Consider the following 23315-nt stretch of genomic DNA (forward strand, 5'->3'; position numbering starts at 1 on the left):
GTGCTGCATCCCTACGGGCTCATATCACTAGCAGTTGAGATGACAGGCAACTTATCTGCATGGCTGTAAGGGATCGTGCAGCCACGTCTCGATCCCTGAGTCTACAGATGGGGACGTTTGCAAGACAACTACCATCTGCAAGAACAGTTCGACGACGTTTGCAGCAGCATGGACTATCAGCTACGAGACCGTGGCTGCGGTTACTCTTGACGCTGCATCACAGACAGGAGTGCCTGCGATGGTGTACTCAACGAGCAACCTCGGTGCACGAATGGCAAAACGCCATTTTTTCGGATGAATCCGGGTTCTGTTTACAGCACAATGATCGTTGCATCCGAGTTTGGCGACATCGCGGTGAACGCACATTGGAAACCTGTATTAGTCATCGCCATGCTGGCGTATCACCCGGTGTGATGGTACGAGGTGCCATCGGTTACACGTCTCGGTCACCTCTTGTTCGCACTGACGGCACATTGAACAGTGGACGTTACATTTCAGATGTGTTACGACCCATGGCTCTACCCTTCATTCGATCCCTGCGAAACCCTACATTTCAGCAGGATAATGCACGACCGCATGTGGCAGGTCCTGTACGGGCCTTTCTGGATACAGAAAATGTTCGACTGCTGCCCTGGCGAGCACATTCTCCAGATCTCTCACCAATTGAAAACGTCTGGTCTATGGTGGCCGAGCAACCGGTTCGTCACAATACATCAGTCACTAATCTTGATGATCTGTGGTGTCGTGTTGAAGCTGCATGGGCAGCTGTACCTGTACACGCCATCCAAGCTCTGTTTGACTCAATGCCCAGGCGTAACAAGGCCGTTATTACTGCCAGAGGTGGTTGTTCTGGGTACTGATTTCTCAGGATCTGTTGTTGTTGTTGTTGTGGTCTTCAATCCTGAGAGTGGTTTGATGCAGCTCTTCATGCTACTCTATCCTGTGCAAGCTGCTACATCTCCCAGTACCTACTACAGCCTACATCCTTCTGAATCTGCTTAGTGTATTCATCTCTTGGTCTCCCTCTACGATTTTTACCCTCCCGCCAGTACCAAATTGGTGACCCCTTGATGGCTCAGAACATGTCCTACCAACCGATCCCTTCTAGTCAAGTCCTCTCCAATTCTATTCAATACCTCCTCATTAGTTATGTGATCTACCCACCTAATCTTCAGCATTCTTTTGTAGCACCACATTTCGAAAGCTTCTATTCTCTTCTTGTCCAAACTATTTATCGTCCATGTTTCACTTCCGTACATGGCTACACTCCATACAAATACTTTCAGAAACGACTTCCATACACTTAAATCAATACTCGATGTTAACAAATTTCTCTTCTTCAGAAACGCTTTCCTTGCCATTGCCAGTCTACATTTTATATCCTCTCTACTTCTACCATCATCAGTTATTTTGCAAAACTCCTTTACTACTTTAAGTGTCTTATTTCCTAATCTAATTCTCTCAGCATCACCCGATTTAATTCGACTACATTCCATTAATTTCGTTTTGCTTTTGTTGATGTTCATTTTATACCCTCCTTTCAAGACACTGTCCATTCCGTTCAACTGCTATTCCAAGTCCATGTCCTCCTTGCTCCGTCCGTCATTGGTTATTTTACTGCCTAGGTAGCAGAATTCCTTAACTTCATTGACTTCGTGACCATCAATCCTGATGTTCGTTTCTCGCTGTTCTCATTTCTACTACTTCTCATTACCTTCGTCTTTCTCCGATTTACTCTCAAACCATACTGTGTACTCATTAGACTGTTCATTCCGTTCAGCAGATCATTTAATTCTTCTTCACTTTCACTCAGGATAGCAACGTCATCAGCGAATCGTATCATTGATATCCTTTCACCTTGTATTTTAATTCCACTCCAGAACCTTTCTTTTATTTCCATCATTGCTTCCTCGATGTACAGATTGAAGAGTAGGGGCGAAAGGCTCCAGCCTTGTCTTACACCCTACTTAATACGAGCACTTCGTTCTTGACCGTCCACTCTTATTATTCCCTCTTGGCTGTTGTACATATTGTATATGACCCGTCTCTCCCTATAGCTTAAGAATCTCGAACAGCTTGCACCATTTTATATTGTCGAACGCTTTTTCCAGGTCGACAAATCCTATGAAAGTGTCTTGATTTTTCTTTAGCCTTGCTTCCATTATTAGCCGTAACGTCGGAATTGCCTCTCTCGTCCCTTTACTTTTCCTAAAGCCAAACTGATCGTCACCTAGCGCATTCTCAATTTTCTTTTCCATTCTTCTGTATATTATTCTTGTAAGCAGCTTCGATGCATGAGCTGTTAAGCTGATTGTGCGATAATTCTCGCACTTGTCAGCTCTTGCTGTCTTCGGAATTGTGTGGATGATGCTTTTCCGAAAGTATGATGGTATATCGCCAGACTCATATATTCTACACACCAACGTGAATAGTCGTTTTGTTGCCACTTCCCCCAATGATTTTAGAAATTCTGATGGAATGTTATCTATCCCTTCTGCCTTATTTGACCTTAAGTCCTCCAAAGCTCTTTTAAATTCCGATTCTAATACTGGATCCCCTATCTCTTCTAAATCGACTCCTGTTTCTTCTTCTATCACATCAGACAAATCTTCACCCTCATAGAGGCTTTCAATGTATTCTTTCCACCTATCTGCTCTCTCCTCTACATTTTACAGTGGAATTCCCGTTGCACTCTTAATGTTACCACCGTTGCTTTTAATGTAACCAAAGGTTGTTTTGACTTTCCTGTATGCTGAGTCTGTCCTTCCGACAATCCTATCTTTTTCGATGTCTTCACATTTTTCCTGCAGCCATTTCGTCTTAGCTTCCCTGCACTTCCTATTTATTTCATTCGTCAGCGACTTGTATTTCTGTATTCCTGATTTTCCCGGAACATGTTTGTACTTCCTCCTTTCATGAATCAACTGAAGTATTTCTTCTGTTACCCATGGTTTCTTCGCAGCTACCTTCTTTGTACCTATGTTTTCCTTCCCAACTTCTGTGATAGCCCTTTTCAGAGATGTCCATTCCTCTTCAACTGTACTGCCTACTGCGCTATTCCTTATTGCTGTATCTATAGCGTTAGAGAACTTCAAACGTATCTCGTCGCCCGCATCTCGTGGTCGTGCGGTAGCGTTCTCGCTTCCCACGCCCGGGTTCCCGGGTTCGATTCCCGGCGGGGTCAGGGATTTTCTCTGCCTCGTGATGGCTGGGTGTTGTGTGCTGTCCTTAGGTTAGTTAGGTTTAAGTAGTTCTAAGTTCTAGGGGACTGATGACCATAGATGTTAAGTCCCATAGTGCTCAGAGCCATTTGAACCATTTTTTTCGTATCTCGTCATTCCTTAGTACTTCCGTATCCCACTTCTTTGCGTATTGATTCTCTCTGACTAATGTCTTGAACTTCAGCCTACTCTTCATCACTACTATATTGTGATCTGAGTCTATATCTGCTCCTGGGTACGCCTTACAATCCAGTATCTGATTTCGGAATCTCTGTCTAACCATGATGTAATCTAATATAAATCTTCCCGTATCTCCCGGCCTTTTCCAAGTATACCTCCTCCTCTTGTGATTCTTGAACAGGGTATTCGCTATTACTAGCTGAAACTTGTTACAGAACTCAATTAGTCTTTCTCCTCTTTCATTCCTTGTCCCAAGCCCATATTCTCCTGTAATCTTTTCTTCTACTCCTTCCCCTACAACTGCATTCCAGTCGCCCATGTCTGTTAGATTTTCGTCCCCCTTTACATACTGCATTACCCTTTCAATATCCTCATACACTTTCTCTATCTGTTCATCTTCAGCTTGCGACGTCGGCATGTATACCCGAACCATCGTTGTCGGTGTTGGTCTGCTGTCGATTCTGATTAGAACAACCCGGTCACTGAACTGTTCACAGTAACACACCCTCTGCCCTACCTTCCTATTCATAACGAATCCTACACCTGTTATACCATTTTCTGCTGCTGTTGATATTACCTGATACTCATCTGACCAGAAATCCTTGTCTTCCTTCCACTTCACTTCACTGACCCCTACTATATCTAGATTGAGCCTTTGCATTTCCCTTTTCAGATTTTCTAGTTTCCCTACCACGTTCAAGTTTCTGACATTCCACGCCCCGACTCGTAGAACGTTATCCTTTCGTTGATCATTCAATCTTTTTCTCATGGTAACCTACCCCTTGGCAGTCACCTCCCGGAGATCTGAATGGGGGACTATTCCGGAATCTTTTGCCAATGGAGAGATCATGACACTTCTTCAATTACAGGCCACATGTCCTGTGGATACACGTTACATGTCTTTAATGCAGTGGTTTCCATTGCCTTCTGCATCCTCATGTCATTGATCATTGCTGATTCTTCCGCCTTTAGGGGCAATTTCCCACCCCTAGGACAGGAGAGTGCCCTGAACCTCTATCCGCTCCTCCGCCCTCTTTGACAAGGCCGTTGGCAGAATGAGGCTGACTTCTTATGCCGGAAGTCTTTGGCCGCCAATGCTGATTATTTATCAAAATTTAGGCAGTGGCGGGGATTGAACCCGGGACCGAAGACGTTTTGATTATGAATCAAAGACGCTACCCCTAGACCACGGGTACTCAGGATCTATGCACCCAAATTGCGTGAAAATGTAATCACATGCCAGTTCTAGTATAATATATTTGTCCAATGAATACCCGTTTATCATCTGAATTTCTTCTTGGTGTAGCAATTTTAATGACCAGTAGTGTATGATTATTGAAATCCTCAATAAATCCAACCTGCTTTCACAAAAAATGTATTATTTATTGAGCTCCCCTCGCACAAATTAAATGGTCGTGCGAGAAAGTTGTATATAGATTTACAAGCAGTGTTAGATGTATAGTGTCATATGCCGCCAACAGTTCTACCACTGCAGTACTAGTAATTAGCATCTTCTGGAAACCTTCCTCCATGTTTGTCTTAAAGTTGAGAACAGGACCTGAACATTAGCGAGTCTGAACCCAGACTGCTACGCTATCACTTGTTACGAGTAATCGCTACCTTCCTTTACACCAAAAATCGGAAGATCATTGATTCCCTGACCGTAAATGCTGCACTCTTCCGGTGAGCACTTCTTGTTTTCGCAAACCCGCTGAGACGGATCCTCAGGCTGTTGCCATGTTGCCCGCCTGTCCTGCCTGGAACGGAAAACGCGTCTCCACAGCCTGGCCACATCCTTGAAGCCAAGAGCACGTTTTCCTGTTCTGTGCGTGACTGTCACTTTCCTTTACATGTTATTGTAACAAACGTACACGGATGTCTGACACAACTGCCGATACGTAAGCGCAGCTGGAAACTACCAGATTCCGCTACCCGCTTCCACTACTGTCTGAAAAAAGTGAACACAATCGACATGCCCTTTGCTTCTATGGGGGCAAAGTTATTTCTGTTTATTGTCAGAAACATTTCCATTGGTTGATGGTGACGTCACTGACATTTTGGACCTGTATTGCGCGAAGGTTGTGTTGGATGACAAACAGGCGCCATTTGCAATTAGTTGAATGTCGCGCAACATTGGTGACACGTGTCCATAAAGATGTGCGCGACAGAAACAGTGGTCGTATGTGAAGTTCAGAGCACGATCCATCGCTTGAAACCATGAAATATGATGACGTCATACATTCGCTGTCTAATATCCGACGTTTACGACGAAGGAAGACTGAGTGAACCGGTGTTTTGTAGATGGTTTCCCATTTAGCGACGAGCAACGAAATAGTCTAGGTAAGATGTGACTCAGAATGTGCCGGTAGAGAGTAATAGCAAATCAGAGATTAGGTTTCATACTCTGTTCGTTTCGTAGACACACCGTGTGGAAATCCACGAGGATGTGAGAGGTATCAGACAAACAACAATACCTAAAACAAACTGCGAAAGAACTGATTTGTAATGTTCCTTCCACAGATTCTAAATTAGATGGTCTTCAACATTGTGAAAAACAGTCAAATTCAAATCTAAGTTCTTCGTAATTGTAATCCTAGGTATTTAGTTGAATTGACAGCCTTTAGATTTGTGTGATATATCATGTAACCGAAATTCCTTTTAGTATTCATGTGGATGACGTCTCACTTTTCGTTACATAGGATCAATTGCCACTCCCACAAAAAGAAAAGGCGTTTGACACAGTCCACTGGTGTTTGAACGGTTGTGTGTGAACTAGAGCGGAACACAAGAAAACAAACAGAGGATTTATGTATTTAGTTCTCCTCTTGGTGCAATGAATTCCTCTTCCTCAGCCCATCCATTCTCCCCCCAACCGGCAAATTTTTTGTTACTGTATTTCTTTCATACCCTATGCTTTCACGTTGTTCACTTACAAGAAATCACATCTGATCATGTTAAAGGATTACATAGTTATGTCATCTACTTCCTATGTTTCACTGGCAGTCACAGTTTAATAAATGTGTGCAAAATGCTAAATATTCCGTGTAGTTGATGTTAAGTATAATTCTGGCCGAGCATACGCCTAAATTTGTTTCGTAAGCTTCCAAAAATCACACTAAAATCTGGAGGGGCGGTAGGGGGGAGAGGGAGAGGGGGAGGGCAGAACTGTCTCTCAACAACCCTTTCATCGAACCAAGACAGCCGTCGTATCCTCTGTTTGACAGTTTGTTGAGCTACACTGCCGGTGATATATTGCAGAATTTTACAATTCAGTCTCTGTCTATCGAGTAATATTGCCGTTCCGTCGTTTTCGAGAACGTGACAGCTCCCAGAAATGTCACTAAAATTTCATGCTGTTTTGGTTTTCATTACTAGTGCAAGAAAAGGCATGTTTTTTACTTCCGAATGATGCATTTGGGTTTATAAATGATACAAAAACATCTCTGCTATGTATCACTACGAACTTTGCTATATGCACTGCAGTCTACAACTGTGCTAATTAAACTGTGCAGTGTGCTTTTGAGAATCTACGACCGATGCCGGCTTGGTATACTACATCCATGTTTATGTTGTACCGATGTGGGAGGAGAGGGGTGTCCGAGGAACTGGCGACTGACTCCCCGTACCGATTGCTGGACGCTTCCTTTGCTGGTACACAGTAAGGCCGGTTACGAGGAAACGGCAGAGAAATATTAAAGGACTTTAATTTGGAGCTGTTCTGCAACGATTCACAATCGTCTTCATTGTAACACGACGCCGAAACCACGACCGAGCCAAAGGAAATGGCTTAATTTACCACAGGCAGCTTCGGGTGGTACCCACCAGATCATTTGTTTATACAGGCTGGTTCAGCTGCACCTACCGATGTTTTTGCACGCAACCCACAAGGTTATACCTCGCCAAGCGAAGAAATAAAAAATTATGCAGCGACTGCAAAGATCACAGTATTTCCTATCACACTCGGCTACGTAATGGCTGAATAGTCTGGGTACTGTATAATAGAATAGAATAGGTTTAATATAATCACAGAATCGTAATAAATGAGAACTCCGCAATGAATAAAAAGTTTGTGTTTCTGTTTCAGACTGTAGGACGGGGAAATTGACCTCACTTGCCGCCCCCCACCCCACCCAGTCCCATCTCACCCTTGTGGACGCCTATCATTGTACCTCAGTCTGGCATCTGATTTTCCTATAACTGGTTTTCCATGGTCATTCCAATTTAGGTCGCACTGGACGATTTTATAGTTGTTTCAGTTAAGAGCGATTTCTTGCTAATAGCGTTATGCAACAATAATGGACGTCTTCGCGTTTTTGTATGAAATGCGTTATATTTATTTGCGTTCAAAATCATCTACCATGCCCAGCAGAATTCGTCGATTCTCTGCAGGTCGTCTTCCAGAGCTGCAACCATCCTGCAGGCAACAGCAACGTCTGCGAAAAGCCGCAGGGAACTTCGAGCGGCATCCATCGGATCAGTTGTATACAGGGTGGTCCACTTATCGTGACCGGGCCATATATCTCACGAAATAAGCGTCAAACGAAAAAACTACAAAGAAAGAAACTTATCTAGCTTGAAGAGTGAAACCAGATGGCGCTGCCATAGGTCAAACGGATATCAACTGCGTTTTTTAAAAATAGAATTGGTTCAAATGGCTCTGAGCACTATGGGACTCAACATCTATGGTCATCAGTCCCCTAGAACTTAGAACTACTTAAACCTAACTAACCTAAGGACATCACACAACACCCAGTCATCACGAGGCTTTTAAAAATAGGAACCCCATTTTTTATTATATATTCGTGTAGTACATAAAGAAATATGACTCTTTTAGTTGAATCACTTTTTCACTTTGTGATATATGGCGCTGTAATAGTCACAAACATATGGCACACAATTTTAGACGGACAGTTGGTAACGGGTAGGTTTTTAAATTAAAATACAGAACGTAGGTACGTTTGAACTATCTTATTTCGTTTGTTCCAATGTGATACATGTACCTTTGTGAACATATTTGTGAGAACGCATGCTGTTACAGCGTGATTACCTGTAAATACCACATAAATACCAATAAATGCTCAAAATGATGTCCGTCAACCTCAGTGCATTTGGAAATACGTGTAACGACATTCCACTCAACAGCGAGTACTTCACCTTCCGTAATGTTCGCAAATGAATTGACAATGCGCTGACGCATGTTGTCAGGCGTTGTCTGTGGATCACGATAGCAAATATCCTTCAACTTTCCTCACAGAAAGAAATCCGGGGACGTCAGGTCCGATAAACGTGCGGGCCATGGTATGGTGCTTCGACGACCAATCCACCTCTCTTGAAATATGCTATTCAATACCGTTTCAACCGCACCCGAGCTATGTGCCGGACATCCATCATGTTGGAAGTATATGGCCATTCTGTCATGCAGTGAAACATCTTGTAGTGACATCGGCAGAACATTACGTAGGAAATCAGCATACATTGCATCATTTAGATTGCCATCGATAAAATGGGGGCCAATTATCCTTCCTCCCATAATGCAGCACCATACATTAACCCGCCAAGGTCGCTGATGTTCCACTTGTCGCAGCCATCGTGTATTTTCCGTTGCGCAATAGTGCATATTATGCCGGTTTACGTTACCGCTGCTGGTGAATGGCGCTTTGTCGCTAAATAGAACTCGTGCAAAAAATCTGTCTTCGTCCCGTAATTTCTCTTGTGCCCAGTGGCAGAACTGTACACGACGTTCAAAGTCGTCGCCATGCAATTTCTGGTGCATAGAAATATGGTACGGATGCAGTCGATGTTGATGTAGCATTCTCAACACCGACGTTTTTGAGATTCCCGATTCTCGCGCAGTTTGTCTGCTACTGATGTGCGGATTAGCCGCGACAGCAGCTAAAACACCTACTTGGGCATCATCATTTGGTGCAGGTCGTGGTTGACGTTTCACGTGTGGCTGAATACTTCCTGTTTCCTTAAATAACTTAACTATCCGGCGAACGGTCAGGACACCTGGATGATGTCGTCCAGGATACCAAACAGCATACATAGCACACGCCCGTTGGGCATTTTGATCACAATAGCCATATATCAACACGATATCGACCTTTTCCGCAATTGGTAAGCGGTCCATTTTAACACGGGTAATGTATCACGAAGCAAATACAGTCCGCACTGACGAAATGTTACGTGATACCACGTACTTATACGTTTGTGACTATTACGGCGCCATCTATCAAAAAGCGAAAAAAGTGGTCCAACTAAAACATTCATATTTTTTTACGTACTACACGAATATGTAATAAAAATGGGGGTTCCTATTTTTAAAAAAACGCAGTTGATATCCGTTTGACCTATGGCAGAGCCATCTAGCGGGCCAGCTACGGCACCATCTGGTTTCCCCCTTCAAGCTAGACGAGTTTCGTTTTTTGTAGTTTTTTCGTTTGACGCTTATTTCGTGAGATGTTTGGCCCGGTCACGATCAATGGACCACCCTGTATACCGGATGAGTCAACTGCCCCTACTGATGTAGTTTTATGCAGCCCGCAGTGTTATATCTCGACTTCAAAAACCGCAAACTAGATTTTCATATTCTTTCGCCCGCTACGCGCGAACAATTAGACTTATCGAAAAGATGAACAGCTCCTGTTTGGAGGAAATTAAATGTAATCAAATATTGGATGTATTTTCGCTAGGGACCGTAATTTTTTAATCATTCAAGAAAAATGTAGAAAAGTGACCATCAAACGCACCCCCAGTCCCACGCCCAGCCCCACCGGTCAGGAGTGTCGGTATGTTTTTCATGTCACTCCCTCCTATCAATGTACAAAAATTTGGGACTGTACGAATTATTTGCTACAGTCGACTTATTTTGTGCTTCACTGACTAGCCTTATTACACCACTGGCTTAGTCGAGCACCACTGAAAATTGTAGAGTTGACGTTTATGTAAATTTTATCTAATATTTTTCGGAATTTTAACAGCAGAAAGTGAAAGGTTTGATTTTTGTATCCGTCAGGCCTACTGGCTAAGAAACTACGTTGCCTGTAAGTTATAAATTTGGACCGAACTGTAAACGTAATTTGTTTCAGCGTAATGTGTTCAAAAGTCGTTTTTCTCTCATTGCACTCAATGGTATGTTTAATAATGTTAACGAAACAAATGACTATGCTGGCGGCGTGATAGCCCACTCAGTAGAGACCAAAAAGAGATCGAATATCAGGATTAGTTCGTGTAGTCGTAAATTTTATACAATGGTGGAAGGTAATGCGCCAACAGCCTCGCCGCAGTGGGAACACCGGTTCCCGTCAGATCACCGAAGTTAAGCGCTGACGGGGTGGGCTAGCACTTGGGTGGGTGTGATGATGATGATGATGTTTGGTTTGTGGGGCGCTCAACTGCGTGGTTATCAGCGCCCGTACAATTTCCCAACCTTTGCTCAGTCCAATTTCGCCACTTTCCTGGATGATGATGAAATGATGAGGACAACACAAACACCCAGTCATCTCGAGGCAGGTGAAAATCCCTGACCCCGCCAGGAATCGAACCCGGGACCCCGTGCTCGGGAAGCGAGAACGCTACCGCGAGACCACGAGCGGCGGACACTTGGGTGGGTGACGTGACAATCCGGTCTGCCGAGCGCTGTTGGCAAGCGGGATGCACTCAGCCCTTGTGAGGCAAACTGAGGAGCTACTTGATCGAGAAGTAGCGGCTACGGTCCCGGCAACTGACACAAGGCCGGGAGGGCGGTGTGCTGGCCACATGCCCCTCCATATCCGCATCCAGTGACGCCTGTGGGGTGAGGATGGCACGGCGGCCAGTCGGCACCTTTTGGCCCTCATGGGCTGTGCGGAATGAGTTTTAGAAGGTAATGCCACGAACAACATACTAGAAACCTGACTAGTGAGAGATGAGTGTGGGTGAGGGTGTAGGTATTTTTGAAGGTCATTTTTGAACTTTTTTGTAGAATAAGTCGAAAACTACGGCCGCTAGAGAAACCGTATCTCAGTACAAAACGTAACAACATGAAATATTCTACAAAAAAAGGTCCTGTTCATTTTTTCTGTAGGACTAATAGTTTGCGCGTATCTAGCGACTGAAAATGAGAATCTCACGCACGGTTTTTGAAGGCCAGGTACAGAATTTAGGGTTGCATAAAACTACATCGGTAAGGGCAACTGAATCATCCTATATTGAAAGCTGTAGTGGCGCCACAACGTTCCCTTGCGGTATGTTTACGTCTGTCGATTTCGTCCCGTTTAGGATTAAGTACTGAGTGCTAATATGTCCTGAATCCAATCTGAAACTCTGGTCCAGTATCTGGTAATCTCGTAAGTTGTCAAACTTCCTTGCAGATTATAACTGTATGCCGGACCGATACTCGAACTCGGGACCTTTGCCTTTCGCGGACAAGTGCTCTACCATCTGTGCTACCCAAGCTCGACTCACGCCCCGTCCTCACAGCTTTTACTTCTGCCAGTACCTCGTCTCCTACCTTCCAAACGTTACAGAAGCTCTCCTGCGAACCTTTCAGAACTAGCACTCCTGAAAGAAAGGATATTGCGCAGACATGGCTTAGCCACAGCCTGGGGGATGTTTCCAGAATGAGATTTTCACTCTGCAGCGGAGTGTGCGCTGATATCAAACTTCCTGGCAGATTAAAACTGTGTGCCGAAGCGAGAGAACTTGCCCGCGAAAGGCAAAGGTCCCGAGTTCCAGTCTCCGTCCGGCACACAGTTTTAATGTGCCAGGAAGTTTCATATCAGCGCACACTCCGCTACTGAGTGAAAATGTCATTCTCGTACGTTGTTGACTGAGCAGTAGTACTGAGTAGTGATTCAGCTGCTGAGAATTTTTCCGGGTTGTATGGCCGTGGTCCATGGAACTCTTCAATCCCTGACGTTTCATCCAAGGCTACGTTGGACATCTTAAGATGTTGTAACGCCGGAAATGCATATCCTCCTATTTCCATCTATTGCACTGCAAATTTTTTTCCTTATTTTGTACCTGAAGATATAACATTTCTGTGTCTTTATATATTGTAATTGTTTTACTATTTGTATATATATGCAGTTATGGCATGTATAATTGGTTTGTTTTGTGAATATTATTTGTATTTATACACTGGGTCTGGCCTAGGGAAAACTATACTTTCGAACGAATACATCGATAGGTCGTGTGGAGAACGAAAGTGTTTGGGATCTTTGGTAGTGTTAACTCTGCCGCGTGGAGCGCGGGCTGAGCAGAGAGAGTCTGGCTGGGGTGGTGCAGTGGAGCAGGTGTGTTGTGTGAAGCTCCCGCGAGTTGCCGCGCTTTCGGGGTTGGGCAGCATGTAATTGCGCTCGACTTGTTATGATAGTTTCTGACACGGTGTCGCGGACGGGAAGCAATAGCCGGCACACATCAAGAGCCCGTTTCGCCTGGTGACCGTGGCGAGAAGAAGGCGCACCAACATCCAGCTTCTGCAACAGCGACGGCCGACAATGAGTGACTGTCGCCACCTCCTCGATCGACGACTTCAAACCTTCAATCAACCAACAAGGAAGACTAAAAGCACGTAAAGTTTCAGAACTGTATGGCAGACCTCAGCTTTTAAAATTGTTGCAACACAAAATTACAGCAACTTAGCATGAACCTGTGTTGCTCATTGTCCCAATTGCATTGCGAAGCAGGGTCCCTTCCTTTTCCGAAATGAACCCGAGTGTCGTTGAAATTCAAACGCCAGAATCATTCGATTTCACTGCTTTAATTTCAAAGTTCAGTTAAAGTATTCATAGCTGGCTACAATATTTAGATTACACAAGCACAAATTAAGAGTGCGAGTTTTGTTACCGTATTTTAGCTTACCTGTGACTACAGCTCAGCTTGGTACGTACTAAATTTTACTACTGTTAATTGTTCAGAATCATTTAATTCAAGTTCAGAGTTAAATCTCTTATTTCTAAATTGCGTAGATTCAAGTAGCTTTTGAAACGATTATTGAGGTAGCCCAAGACTGACCTTATTTTGTTGAATTTCGTGGTGCTTCTGAAACAAAGTTCACTATTATATTCAGTCACTAAATTAACTTTCGACTTTCCGGTTTTATTAATTCTTTTGCTAAATTAAGTCAGAGTGTAGCGAAATTTATTACTTCTGACAAACTTTCAGTTTTCACACTACACGTGTCAACCTTCAGTTGCCACGCTTCTAGTGCTAATTATATGTGTAATAACCTTTCTTTTCCAGTTACTATAGTAATTGTCCTTAGGACTGGCGACCGTAATTTCCCCCAAATCTCAAATATGTAATTACCGCTAGTTAATTGTTAACGTAACGGCCGCACATTTACTTTCTTTATTAAGTTTACCCCTTTTCAAAATTAATTTCCACCTGTTTCATTAGCATTTTTCCTTTCATTTAGATGTAACCCTTTCCTCCCTCTTTACCGACAAATTAACTTCGGTGACGATTGCTTTTCCCAAATTTCCATTAGGTACACGCGGTTTAATTCTTCACTGTCATTAAGGTCGATAAGTGAGGGGGGGGGGGGGGGTTACAATGTCCAACGTCAGGGATTGAAGAGTTCCATGGACCACGGCCATACAGCCCGGAAAAATTCTCAGCCGCTGAATCACTACTCAGTACTACGTTTCATCCAAGGCTGCGTTGGACATGTCCAACGTCAGGGATTGAAGAGTTCCGTGGACCACGGCCATACAACCCGGAAAAATTCTCAGCAGCTGAAACATGCGGTCGTAAAAGCCTGCATTGCATGATGAGTAGTGATTGCCTTCTGAAAGTCAAGCAACATGGCATCAACCTGGGCGCCGGTTGACGGCCGCAATCCTGCAAACGCGACGCGCCTGGCCGGCTGGCTCACCTGGTATGGATATCCGGAGTCCTCGCGGCTTCAGGGCTTCTATCATCGGCTGCGGGACGTCGTAGAACGGAGAGAAGGCGGCCGCGAGGCAGAACAGGAGCGCCAGTACGAGCAGAGGCATAGTGGCGGCTGCGGCGGCGGCTGCGGCTGTACCCGGCTGCTAGCACCGATCTGCCCGGCTGCCGGGTGACGAGCCGGCTCGCAAGCCACATAAACCACATTTGGCGCTTCCGACTTCTGCCTTCCCCATCCACCCATCCACCTTCCTTCCCCCCCCCCCCCCCCCCATGCAAACCCGGTTCTATCCGGAGGTCAGAGGGGAACGGAGGAAACGGAATAGGCAGTCAACTCACCGAAGTAACAAATAGAACTTTTGATTATGGGGTTAAATGACGAGAAAACTATAGTTTCCGACTACTGCCTACCATCCAGGTCCACGCAGTACTGTCGTTCGATACGATGAGGAGATGGCGGCCCTTTAACCCAAGATAACTGCACAGATTTTTCGTAATTCGTGTTTGAATATTCAGGGTGTCTACACCGAAATTTATTGGTTGCATGTGAAGATAGGTTTTGAAAAAATTACAATAAAAGATCAAAACACTTCCACCTGAGCCCCTCCGGTGACACGAGGAATGTCGAGTCTGTTTCCAATTTCCTTCCGGGTTCGCTGCAACATGCCCGAAGAAAAAGAATCCACAATGAAAAAGAATCCAACAGTGTGATGTCCAGGAGGACGTGGAGGCCAATTCATGGGTGCACCTCGTCCTAACCCGCGTCCTGAAAATGCATTTAGAGCTTTCCGAACATCCAGCGACTAGTGAGGTGGAGCACCATCTTGTTGAAACCGAAGGTTTGACTGCAAGTCTTCAACCTGGGGAAAGAAAGATCTCCAGCATGCCCTAGGTACGTCGTTCCTGTAACAGTTGTTTCAGCAAAGAAGAATGGTCCAATTATCTTGTAACACGCGAGGCCACACCAAACGTTCACTTTCAGGCTCTCTCTTATCTTTTTCCTGACACTGTGTGCATTCTGCGACCACCAAATTCCAATGTTATGCTTTTCACAGTTCTAGAGAAATACACTACTGGCCATTAAAATTGCTACACCACGAAGATGACGTGCTACAGACGCGAAATTTAACCGACAGGAAGAAGATGCTGGGATATGCAAATGATTAGCTTCTCAGAGCATTCACACAAGCTTGGCGCCGGTGGCGACACCTACAACGTGCTGACATGAGGAAAGTTTCCAAACGATTTCTCATACACAAACAGCAGTAGACCGGCGTTGCCTGGTGAAACGTTGTTGTGATGCCTCGTGTAAGGAGGAGAAATGCATACCATCACGTTTCCGACTTTGATAAAGGTCGGATTGTAGCTTACCGCGATTGCGGTTTATCGTATCGCGACATTGCTGCTCGCGTTGGTCGAGATCCAATGACTGTTAGCAGAATGTGGAATCGGCGGCTTCAGTAGGGTAATACGGGACGCCGTGCTGGATCCCAACGTCCTCTTATCACTAGCAGTCGAGATTACAGGCATCTTATCCGCATGGCTGTAACGGGTCGTGCAGCCACGTCTCGATCCCTGAGTCAACAGATGGGGACGTTTACAAGACAACAACCATCTGCACGAACAGTTTGACGACGTTTGCAGCAGCATGGACTATCAGCTCGGAGACCATGGCTGCGGTTACCCTTGACGCTGCATCACGGACAGGAGCGTCTGCGATGGTGTACTCAATGACGAACCAGAGTGCACGAATGGCAAAACGTCATTTTTTCGGATGAATCCGGGTTCTGTTTACAGCATCATGATGGTCGCTTCCTTGTTTGGCGACATCGTGGTGAACGCACATTGGAAGCGTGTATTCGTCATCGCCATACTGGCGTATCATCCGGCGTGATGGTATGGGTGCCATTGGTTACACGTCTCGGTCACCTCTTGTTCGCATTGACTGCACTTTGAACAATGGACGTTACATTTCAGATGTGTTACGACCCGTGGCTCTACCCTTCATTCGATCCCTGCGAAACCCTACATTTCAGCAGGATAATGGACGACCGCATGTTGCAGGTCCTGTACGGGCCTTTCTGGATTCAGAAAATGTTCGACTGCTGACCTGGCCAGCACATTCTCCAGATCTCTCACCAATTGAAAACGTCTGGTCAATGGTGGCCGAGCAACTGGCTCGTCACAATACGCCGTCACTACTCTTGGTGAACTGTGGTATCGTGTTGAAGCTGCATGGGCAGCTGTACCTGTGCACGCCATCCGAGCTCTGTTTGACTCAATGCCCAGGCGTATCAAGGCCGTTATTACGGCCAGAGGTGATTGTTCTGGGTACTGATTTCTCAGAACCTATGCACCCAAATTGCGTGAAAATGTAATCACATGTCAGTTCTAGTATAATTTATTTGTCCAATGAATACCCGTTTATCATCTGCATTTCTTCTTGGTGTAGCAATTTTAATGGCCGGTGGTGTAGGATGTGACCTCGTCGGAAAACATTACACAAGACTCTGGTCGATTCGCTTAAGTATTTCACATGCAAATTCGTATCGACGCCTGCTTGTCATCAGGCTTTATGGCCTGCAGTATCTGAGGACTTTATAAACAGTTGCATGAGGCATCTGAAGTTGTCGTGAAGCTTGGCGAACTGATTTTCGTGGACTTAGTTGGAATGTTTGGCGGATATTCTTAACCTCCTCCATGGCCCTTTGTAATGCTGTCAGTTTCCAGAAACCGACTGTGCCATGCTTTTATGCTCTTGGCGTCTGGTGCTGCTTACCTGTAAACACCACGAATCTGCCTTTGCACCATAACAATGGATTTAAACTGCGTAACAAAGCACAGTTTTTGCGTTCTCCTGAACTGACGCCATTTCCGCTTCTACGGACAACAATTCAACAATGAAAGTGCGTTAGATGTTGTACGAATTTAGGCAGCATCTTTAAGCCCTTCTGCACCCAACGGATGAGTCAGACCTGAAAGAATGGAAGATTATTTTTAAATTGCCTCACAAATTAGGGGATTTCGGTGTTTTTTGCATCTGACAGGGACGAGCTGTTAAGTCGTAGGTGATGATGTTCGCAGGTAACTGATTTATCCTTTAGCTGATAGTTCTACCGCATCATAAATCAAACACGCCCTAATAACGGAAGGCAGAATGAAGAAAAATAAAGATTTTTCCTAGCATTTGTGAACCTATGCAAAGCCTTCTGCCATGTCGCCAAAGTACAGAGATGAATAAACAACCAAACCAACAAAGCGCAAATATGAGAGTAATACGAGGTGTGAGAGAAAAGTTATGAGACTGGCAACACTGTGTTGTTCTACTTGTTCAGACTGGTGTGTTCATTCCTTCCAGATGCTCAGTCCGAGTTTCAGCTCCTTACAGCCATCATGTTATTTTTGAGAGCGCAAAGTGTAGCTGTGGTTTTGTTGTGTGTTACGAAAATAGATCAGCGGAATTTACAGGAACATTAAGCCATCAAGTTTTGTGTTAAACTTGGGAAATCCGCGAATGTGACCTTTGGAAAGTTGAGACAGGCCTATGGGGAACATTCCTTATCAGGAGCACAACTTTTGCGCTAGCACAAATCATATTTGGAAGGACGAGAACACATTGAAAATGAACCTCGCTCATGGGGACCTTCAACTTCAAAAAACCGGTGAAAATGTCGAACGTGTGCGTGCCGTTGAGAGTTGAAACCGACGTTTGACAATAAGAATGATGAGTGACATGTCACGAACTTTCACCATACATCAAATTTTGACAAAATTTTTGCACATGCGAAAGGTTTGTGGAGAAATGAGTCTCCTCGACCTAAAAGAGCTTGAATGAGAAAATCAACGATCAAAACAATGCTCGTTTGCGGGTGTCATGCATAAAGAATTTGTTCCTCCAGGACAATTGTCAACTAAGTGTTTTTCAGAGATGTCCTTGACAGGCTCAGGCAAAGGGTGAACCGAGTGAGGCTGGAAAATGAAGACACGTGGGTGCTGCATCGTGACGACACCATATGTCACACAGCCAGTTCCATTATGTAATTTTTGACCTCAGAAGTCATTCCCGGTTTTTTCCACAGGCCACCTATTCACTTGATTCCAATCCATGTGACTCTTTTTCCCCACAGCTGAAAAATGTATTCAAAGGACGTCACTTTGGGACTCAGGAGTACATTCAAAAGAACGTAGGCAACATTTTAAAGGCCCTACCAGTTGAAGTCACTCAGCGCTGCTACCGATACTGGCGGACAACTGCCGAAGGAAACTACTTTCAAGAGGACAAAACTCTTTTAAAAAAATTGATAGGTAAAAAATTAGTCACATTAATTTTCTCACGCACCTCATAAATGTGGGAGGTTAACAAGGCCAAGTTCATGTTAAGAGCAGCGCAAAGCCAGGCCGCAGCTTGGTAGAAACGTTTAGCTCTTCCAGTCAGCCAGTCGGTTGTATAGACTCAGTGTTCTAAGGTGTGTCGATGTAGAGCCATGACAGAATGACAGAGAGGAAGTATGGTGTTTGCACGTGCCCTTGACTGCTTCGTAAGTGAAGCTGCCCCGTCTGTTGGCATGTAACGTGGCATAAGAACAGTGGCTGAGAAAAGGTCCCAACCATAAAGAACCTCAAACGAGTTCACACTTGTCAAAAACAATCAGTTTGAAACACGACAGGAATTAATGTTGTCAGTAAGTGGAATATGATTGCTATAATTATTTCAAAGCTAGTAGAGAAACATGTGTGACCCTCCTTTTACTTGCAACGTTTTCTGTTAAAAAGCAGGATGCATCATGAGAGAAACTGTAACACCACACAGAAGACTAATAACAATATTGAAATTTCTCGTGCGCTGAAGGGGCTACGAAGGCTTCAGATACGAATCTATACTTTATAACGCTTTGGACGACTTAAAGTGGCGAAGTATGTGTGCAAAATCCCACTTCTTTAACGATAGACTTACTTGAGATGGTCAGCCACCTTTCCTTGCTGGTTAGCTTGCTGCTGCAACCTCCTTTTCTCTTCTTCTTCTGAAGTATCTCTGATAGGAACAGGAATTTCTCAAGACTCTTTCTACTCATAAAAATAAGCAGACGTGCGCAGTTTCTTTTGCTTAACTTCACGACGTATATTTGAACATCAAACTTTTAAAAAACTCATTCTCCACGTAAACAAACACTATCAAGTAAGTCTCTTCGCGTGTCCAAAGGTTAAAAAAAGAGTTCATTTACACATAAGAAAATGTTGACTTAAAACCCAAGTCCAACCTCATTCTGAATCTGAACACACTCTTATCCCCTCCATTTAAAAAACGAACAATAATTAACAATATTTCAAGTGTTCTTTTCTTTTCACTACAATAGTCAAAGTTATAAAACAGCCCAGAATACATAAACACCCCTTGTTCTTTAACTACGGCTTCCATAGCTCGACAGGCAAACACTTGTCGGTGCCGTTCGACCGCCTTGTCTACGGCTTCTTATTACACACTTCGGACCTGCACACACAGACAGGCGACTCGCAGTAGATAGGCTCCCTCACACTTATATTTAAAATATCGTGTGTAACATCTGTAATATGCTAGAGTAGACTTATGTTCTTCCTCTCTTCCTTCAGTTTCGTTCCTTTTCGCAAACGATCATGGGAGAATTTATAATTTTTGTTACAAGTATGATGTAAAGCATACATGGGTGTCCATAGAAATTTTTCCGAGGCTGGGGCAAAACTTGCCAGTTTTTATGTATCTGATTTGGTGAGTTTGAGAATGTGTCGCACCCTAGGAACTAAATTTGGAATGATGTTAACAAAACTTACTGTATCTCAAAAGACTGATAGTTGTCTACCAACAAGTAGTAAACCAACCGAAAGGATCCACTTCCATTCTGATTGGCTTTGAATATGTTTTGTAGAGCAAAATAAGACACACATTTTTTTATATGTGACTGTACGGTCGCTAAGGTGGGAAACACCTCTTGAACAAAAAATTCATTTTAATGTTTCTGAACGAAAACCTTCGGAAGTGGAATAGATATGTTGTTGTTGTGGTCTTAAGTCCTGAGACTGGTTTGATGCAGCTCTCCATGCTACTCTAACCTGTGCAAGCTTCTTCATCTCCCAGTACCTACTGCAACCTACATCCTTCTGAATCTGCTTAGTGTATTCATCTCTTGGTCTCTACGATTTTTACCCTCCACGCTGCCCTCCAATACTAAACTGGTGATCCCTTGATGCCTCAGAACGTGTCCTACCAACCGATCCCTTCTTTCAAACTTCTCTTCTCCCCAATCCTATTCAATACTTCCTCATTAGTTATGTGATCTACCCATCTAATCTTCAGCATTCTTCTGTAACACCACATTTTGAAAGCTTCTATTCTCTTCTTGTCCAAATAGATATAAAAAGAACTTCAAAGAGAAGTTCTATGATTGTTAATGACCGCATCAACAGTGCATCCGGATTTATCAAAAACGTCATTTTTCTCGAAATCCCCGCCCCCCCCCCCCTCCCCCACAAACACACACACACACATTTTTTTGTATTTCGACATTTGACTAATAGCAAAACGATCAGATGAGCTGTAAAATGTATGTTATGAGCTGAATACAATTACAGTACAGTACAATACATACAGCATCTTTAACATCAGATTCAATCGTAAAATGATGACGTGGTATATAAAAGATGCATTTGTCAGAAATACGATAGAAATATCTCTCTATTGCTGTATGCGCACCCTACATGTTTGTGCTTTAATGCCGATTGTCTTGTTCAGTTGTTCAATAACTCTTTACCAGATAAATATATTCTAAATAGGCCTATGTTTTTCTACATTTCACTTTATACAAGTCCTGTATTGTTTCAAAGAATAAGTGATCATGGGGTTGCAAAAAGTTAAATTGCACTGCATCTTGCAGTTCATTTTCAGTCAGAAAATTTCACTTTTTCAATGTTCAGTATTCTGCACAAGCACTTGCACTCTTTTAATGTGTTTGAGTTTTAGCATATTTTCTCACCAAGTCGTCCACGCTTTCAACAAGTTCAAGTGGCTGTTAGTGAGGAAATGTACTGCTATCAGTTCCGTTGGAGGTGGTTCTCCTCCGCAACAGCAAATGAAAAAATTAGACAAAATACCCTACTTTAGTACATTCACTTTCACTTCTAACTATAAGGAAGAAATGTTTCACAATAATGGCGAATAATAGTCATTACTTTATAAATAAATACATTACACCGTTCTCATAACATCACAATAATTAGCACTAAGATTGACTATAGCATGAAAGGTGTGGACTAGTAAAATTTTTAAAATCAATTGCACTTTACACAACAAAACATTACTCTAGGTCATAACTCCGTCTCAAACTGGTTAAACTTGAAAGATTTGGATTTCTTTTCCATTTGCAAAATCACTAAAACGCCAAGTCATGGTCTGAAATTCACATTTATAGACTCATATCACTTTAATGTCAAAAATATGTACATTACCACTAGCAAAAACTCAAGATGTGCAGCAGCATAGATTTACTAATCATTACATTACGGACGAAGAATAAAGTCAATGTCACATAACTTAACTACTATTCAAATCACAATTAAGGGGACAGAAGTTGTACCATATCATTTCCCTACTTCTCCACTCTTAATACTACTGTCATTCAACCAAAAAATTAAATCCTCACAAAGTCACAAAATGTTACCAAATAGTTGGCTTGTCTGACTATTCACATCACTATAGCACCACATTTATCAGTTAATCATCAAAATTACTTTTCTTCATTCCAGTGTTACCACTTTAAGCCCAATATTCATCAGAACACAAATAGAAGTTTTCAAATAATCTATAGATCTGATAATCCAGCATTATATGACTTGTACCTCACTAAAATATTGCTCTTTCTGTTAAGCTCTCATTCCCAGCTGCAGTGTCATGAACTGCACAATATACACAGTACCCAATGTTGCCTAGTTCACAATTACATCATCAATACAGTTACACCACATTTGTTTGTATACAGTTATCTTTTTCATTACTCCATTGTGTCTGTCAGATCCATTCTTTTACTTAGATTTCTTACATCATTAGCTTGTGGAGTGCATTCTCAGAAAATATCCCTACTGCAGAGACAGGATTCCTAGCCATTAAAACATTATTCATTACTTTATTATTTCATTGTTGCTTCATTATCTAATAAATAAACACCTGCTCTGCTTATGTAATGCAAAATTGATTCTACTGAAAAACACTCCACAGTAACATATCCTATAGCTAAGGCAAGCTTAACATTCATTATCAAAATGGTTAAAATGGATCTGAGCACTATGGGACTTAACATCTGAGGTCATCAGTCCCCTATAACTTAGAACTACTTAAACCCTAACTAACCTAAGGACATCTCACACACACCCATACCTGAGGCACGATTCGAACCTGAGGCTGTAGCGGTCTCGCGGTTCCAGACTGAAGTGCCTAGAACTGCTCGGCCACACCAGCCTGCTAACTTTCATTATTGATCAGACAAAATTATCACCTAGAAAAACTATTATTTCACTGTATTCTATCAAATTGCTTGAGATCCTAGCCTGAAGGACAACATACATGCAAATCTGGCTTATTTTTTCCACACACATTACTCCAGGCAACTATGTTTGAAGTTTTATTTCCTCAATGTTAGAGCAGTCTTTACATGAGACACTTCTATAGGTATATAGTTATCTCCATATACTTGTTGCACTGAACACAAACACTTCTATTATACCACAATTAATATTAAGACCTAGTATTCAAGATGGTTTTTACTGCATGTTGCCCCTACTGCTACACCAAATTATACTAATTTCGCACTTGAGCTGATTACTTCAGATGTTAATCATAGTTTCCAGATAATCTGCACCTTCTCCTCTGCATATGCTGACACCTTTCATTTTCTGTTTAGCTTACCTCTTTGACAGATTCTTTAACCATCACACCAATTTACTTTCATCATATTTCATAAAACCAGAATAAACACAGTATCTCCTAGATTTTTACCAAATATCACTGATGGTTTTTTT

The 23315-nt window shown here is 43.1% G+C and overlaps 1 protein-coding gene across 1 annotated transcript in view; it reads right to left on the reverse strand.

Moving 5' to 3' along the window:
- Positions 1 to 14447, reverse strand: part of LOC126176846 (beta-1,3-glucan-binding protein-like) — a 158584-nt gene extending 144137 nt beyond the window's left edge. Inside the window, exon 1 of the mRNA XM_049924034.1 lies at positions 14260 to 14447. Within this exon, the coding sequence (XP_049779991.1) occupies positions 14260 to 14380 (121 nt within the window). The 5' untranslated portion in view covers positions 14381 to 14447. The remainder of the gene's footprint in view (positions 1 to 14259) is intronic.
- Positions 14448 to 23315: the final 8868 nt, after the last annotated feature.

Source organism: Schistocerca cancellata, chromosome 3 (genome assembly GCF_023864275.1).
Source record: "Schistocerca cancellata isolate TAMUIC-IGC-003103 chromosome 3, iqSchCanc2.1, whole genome shotgun sequence".
NCBI lineage: Eukaryota > Metazoa > Arthropoda > Insecta > Orthoptera > Acrididae > Schistocerca > Schistocerca cancellata.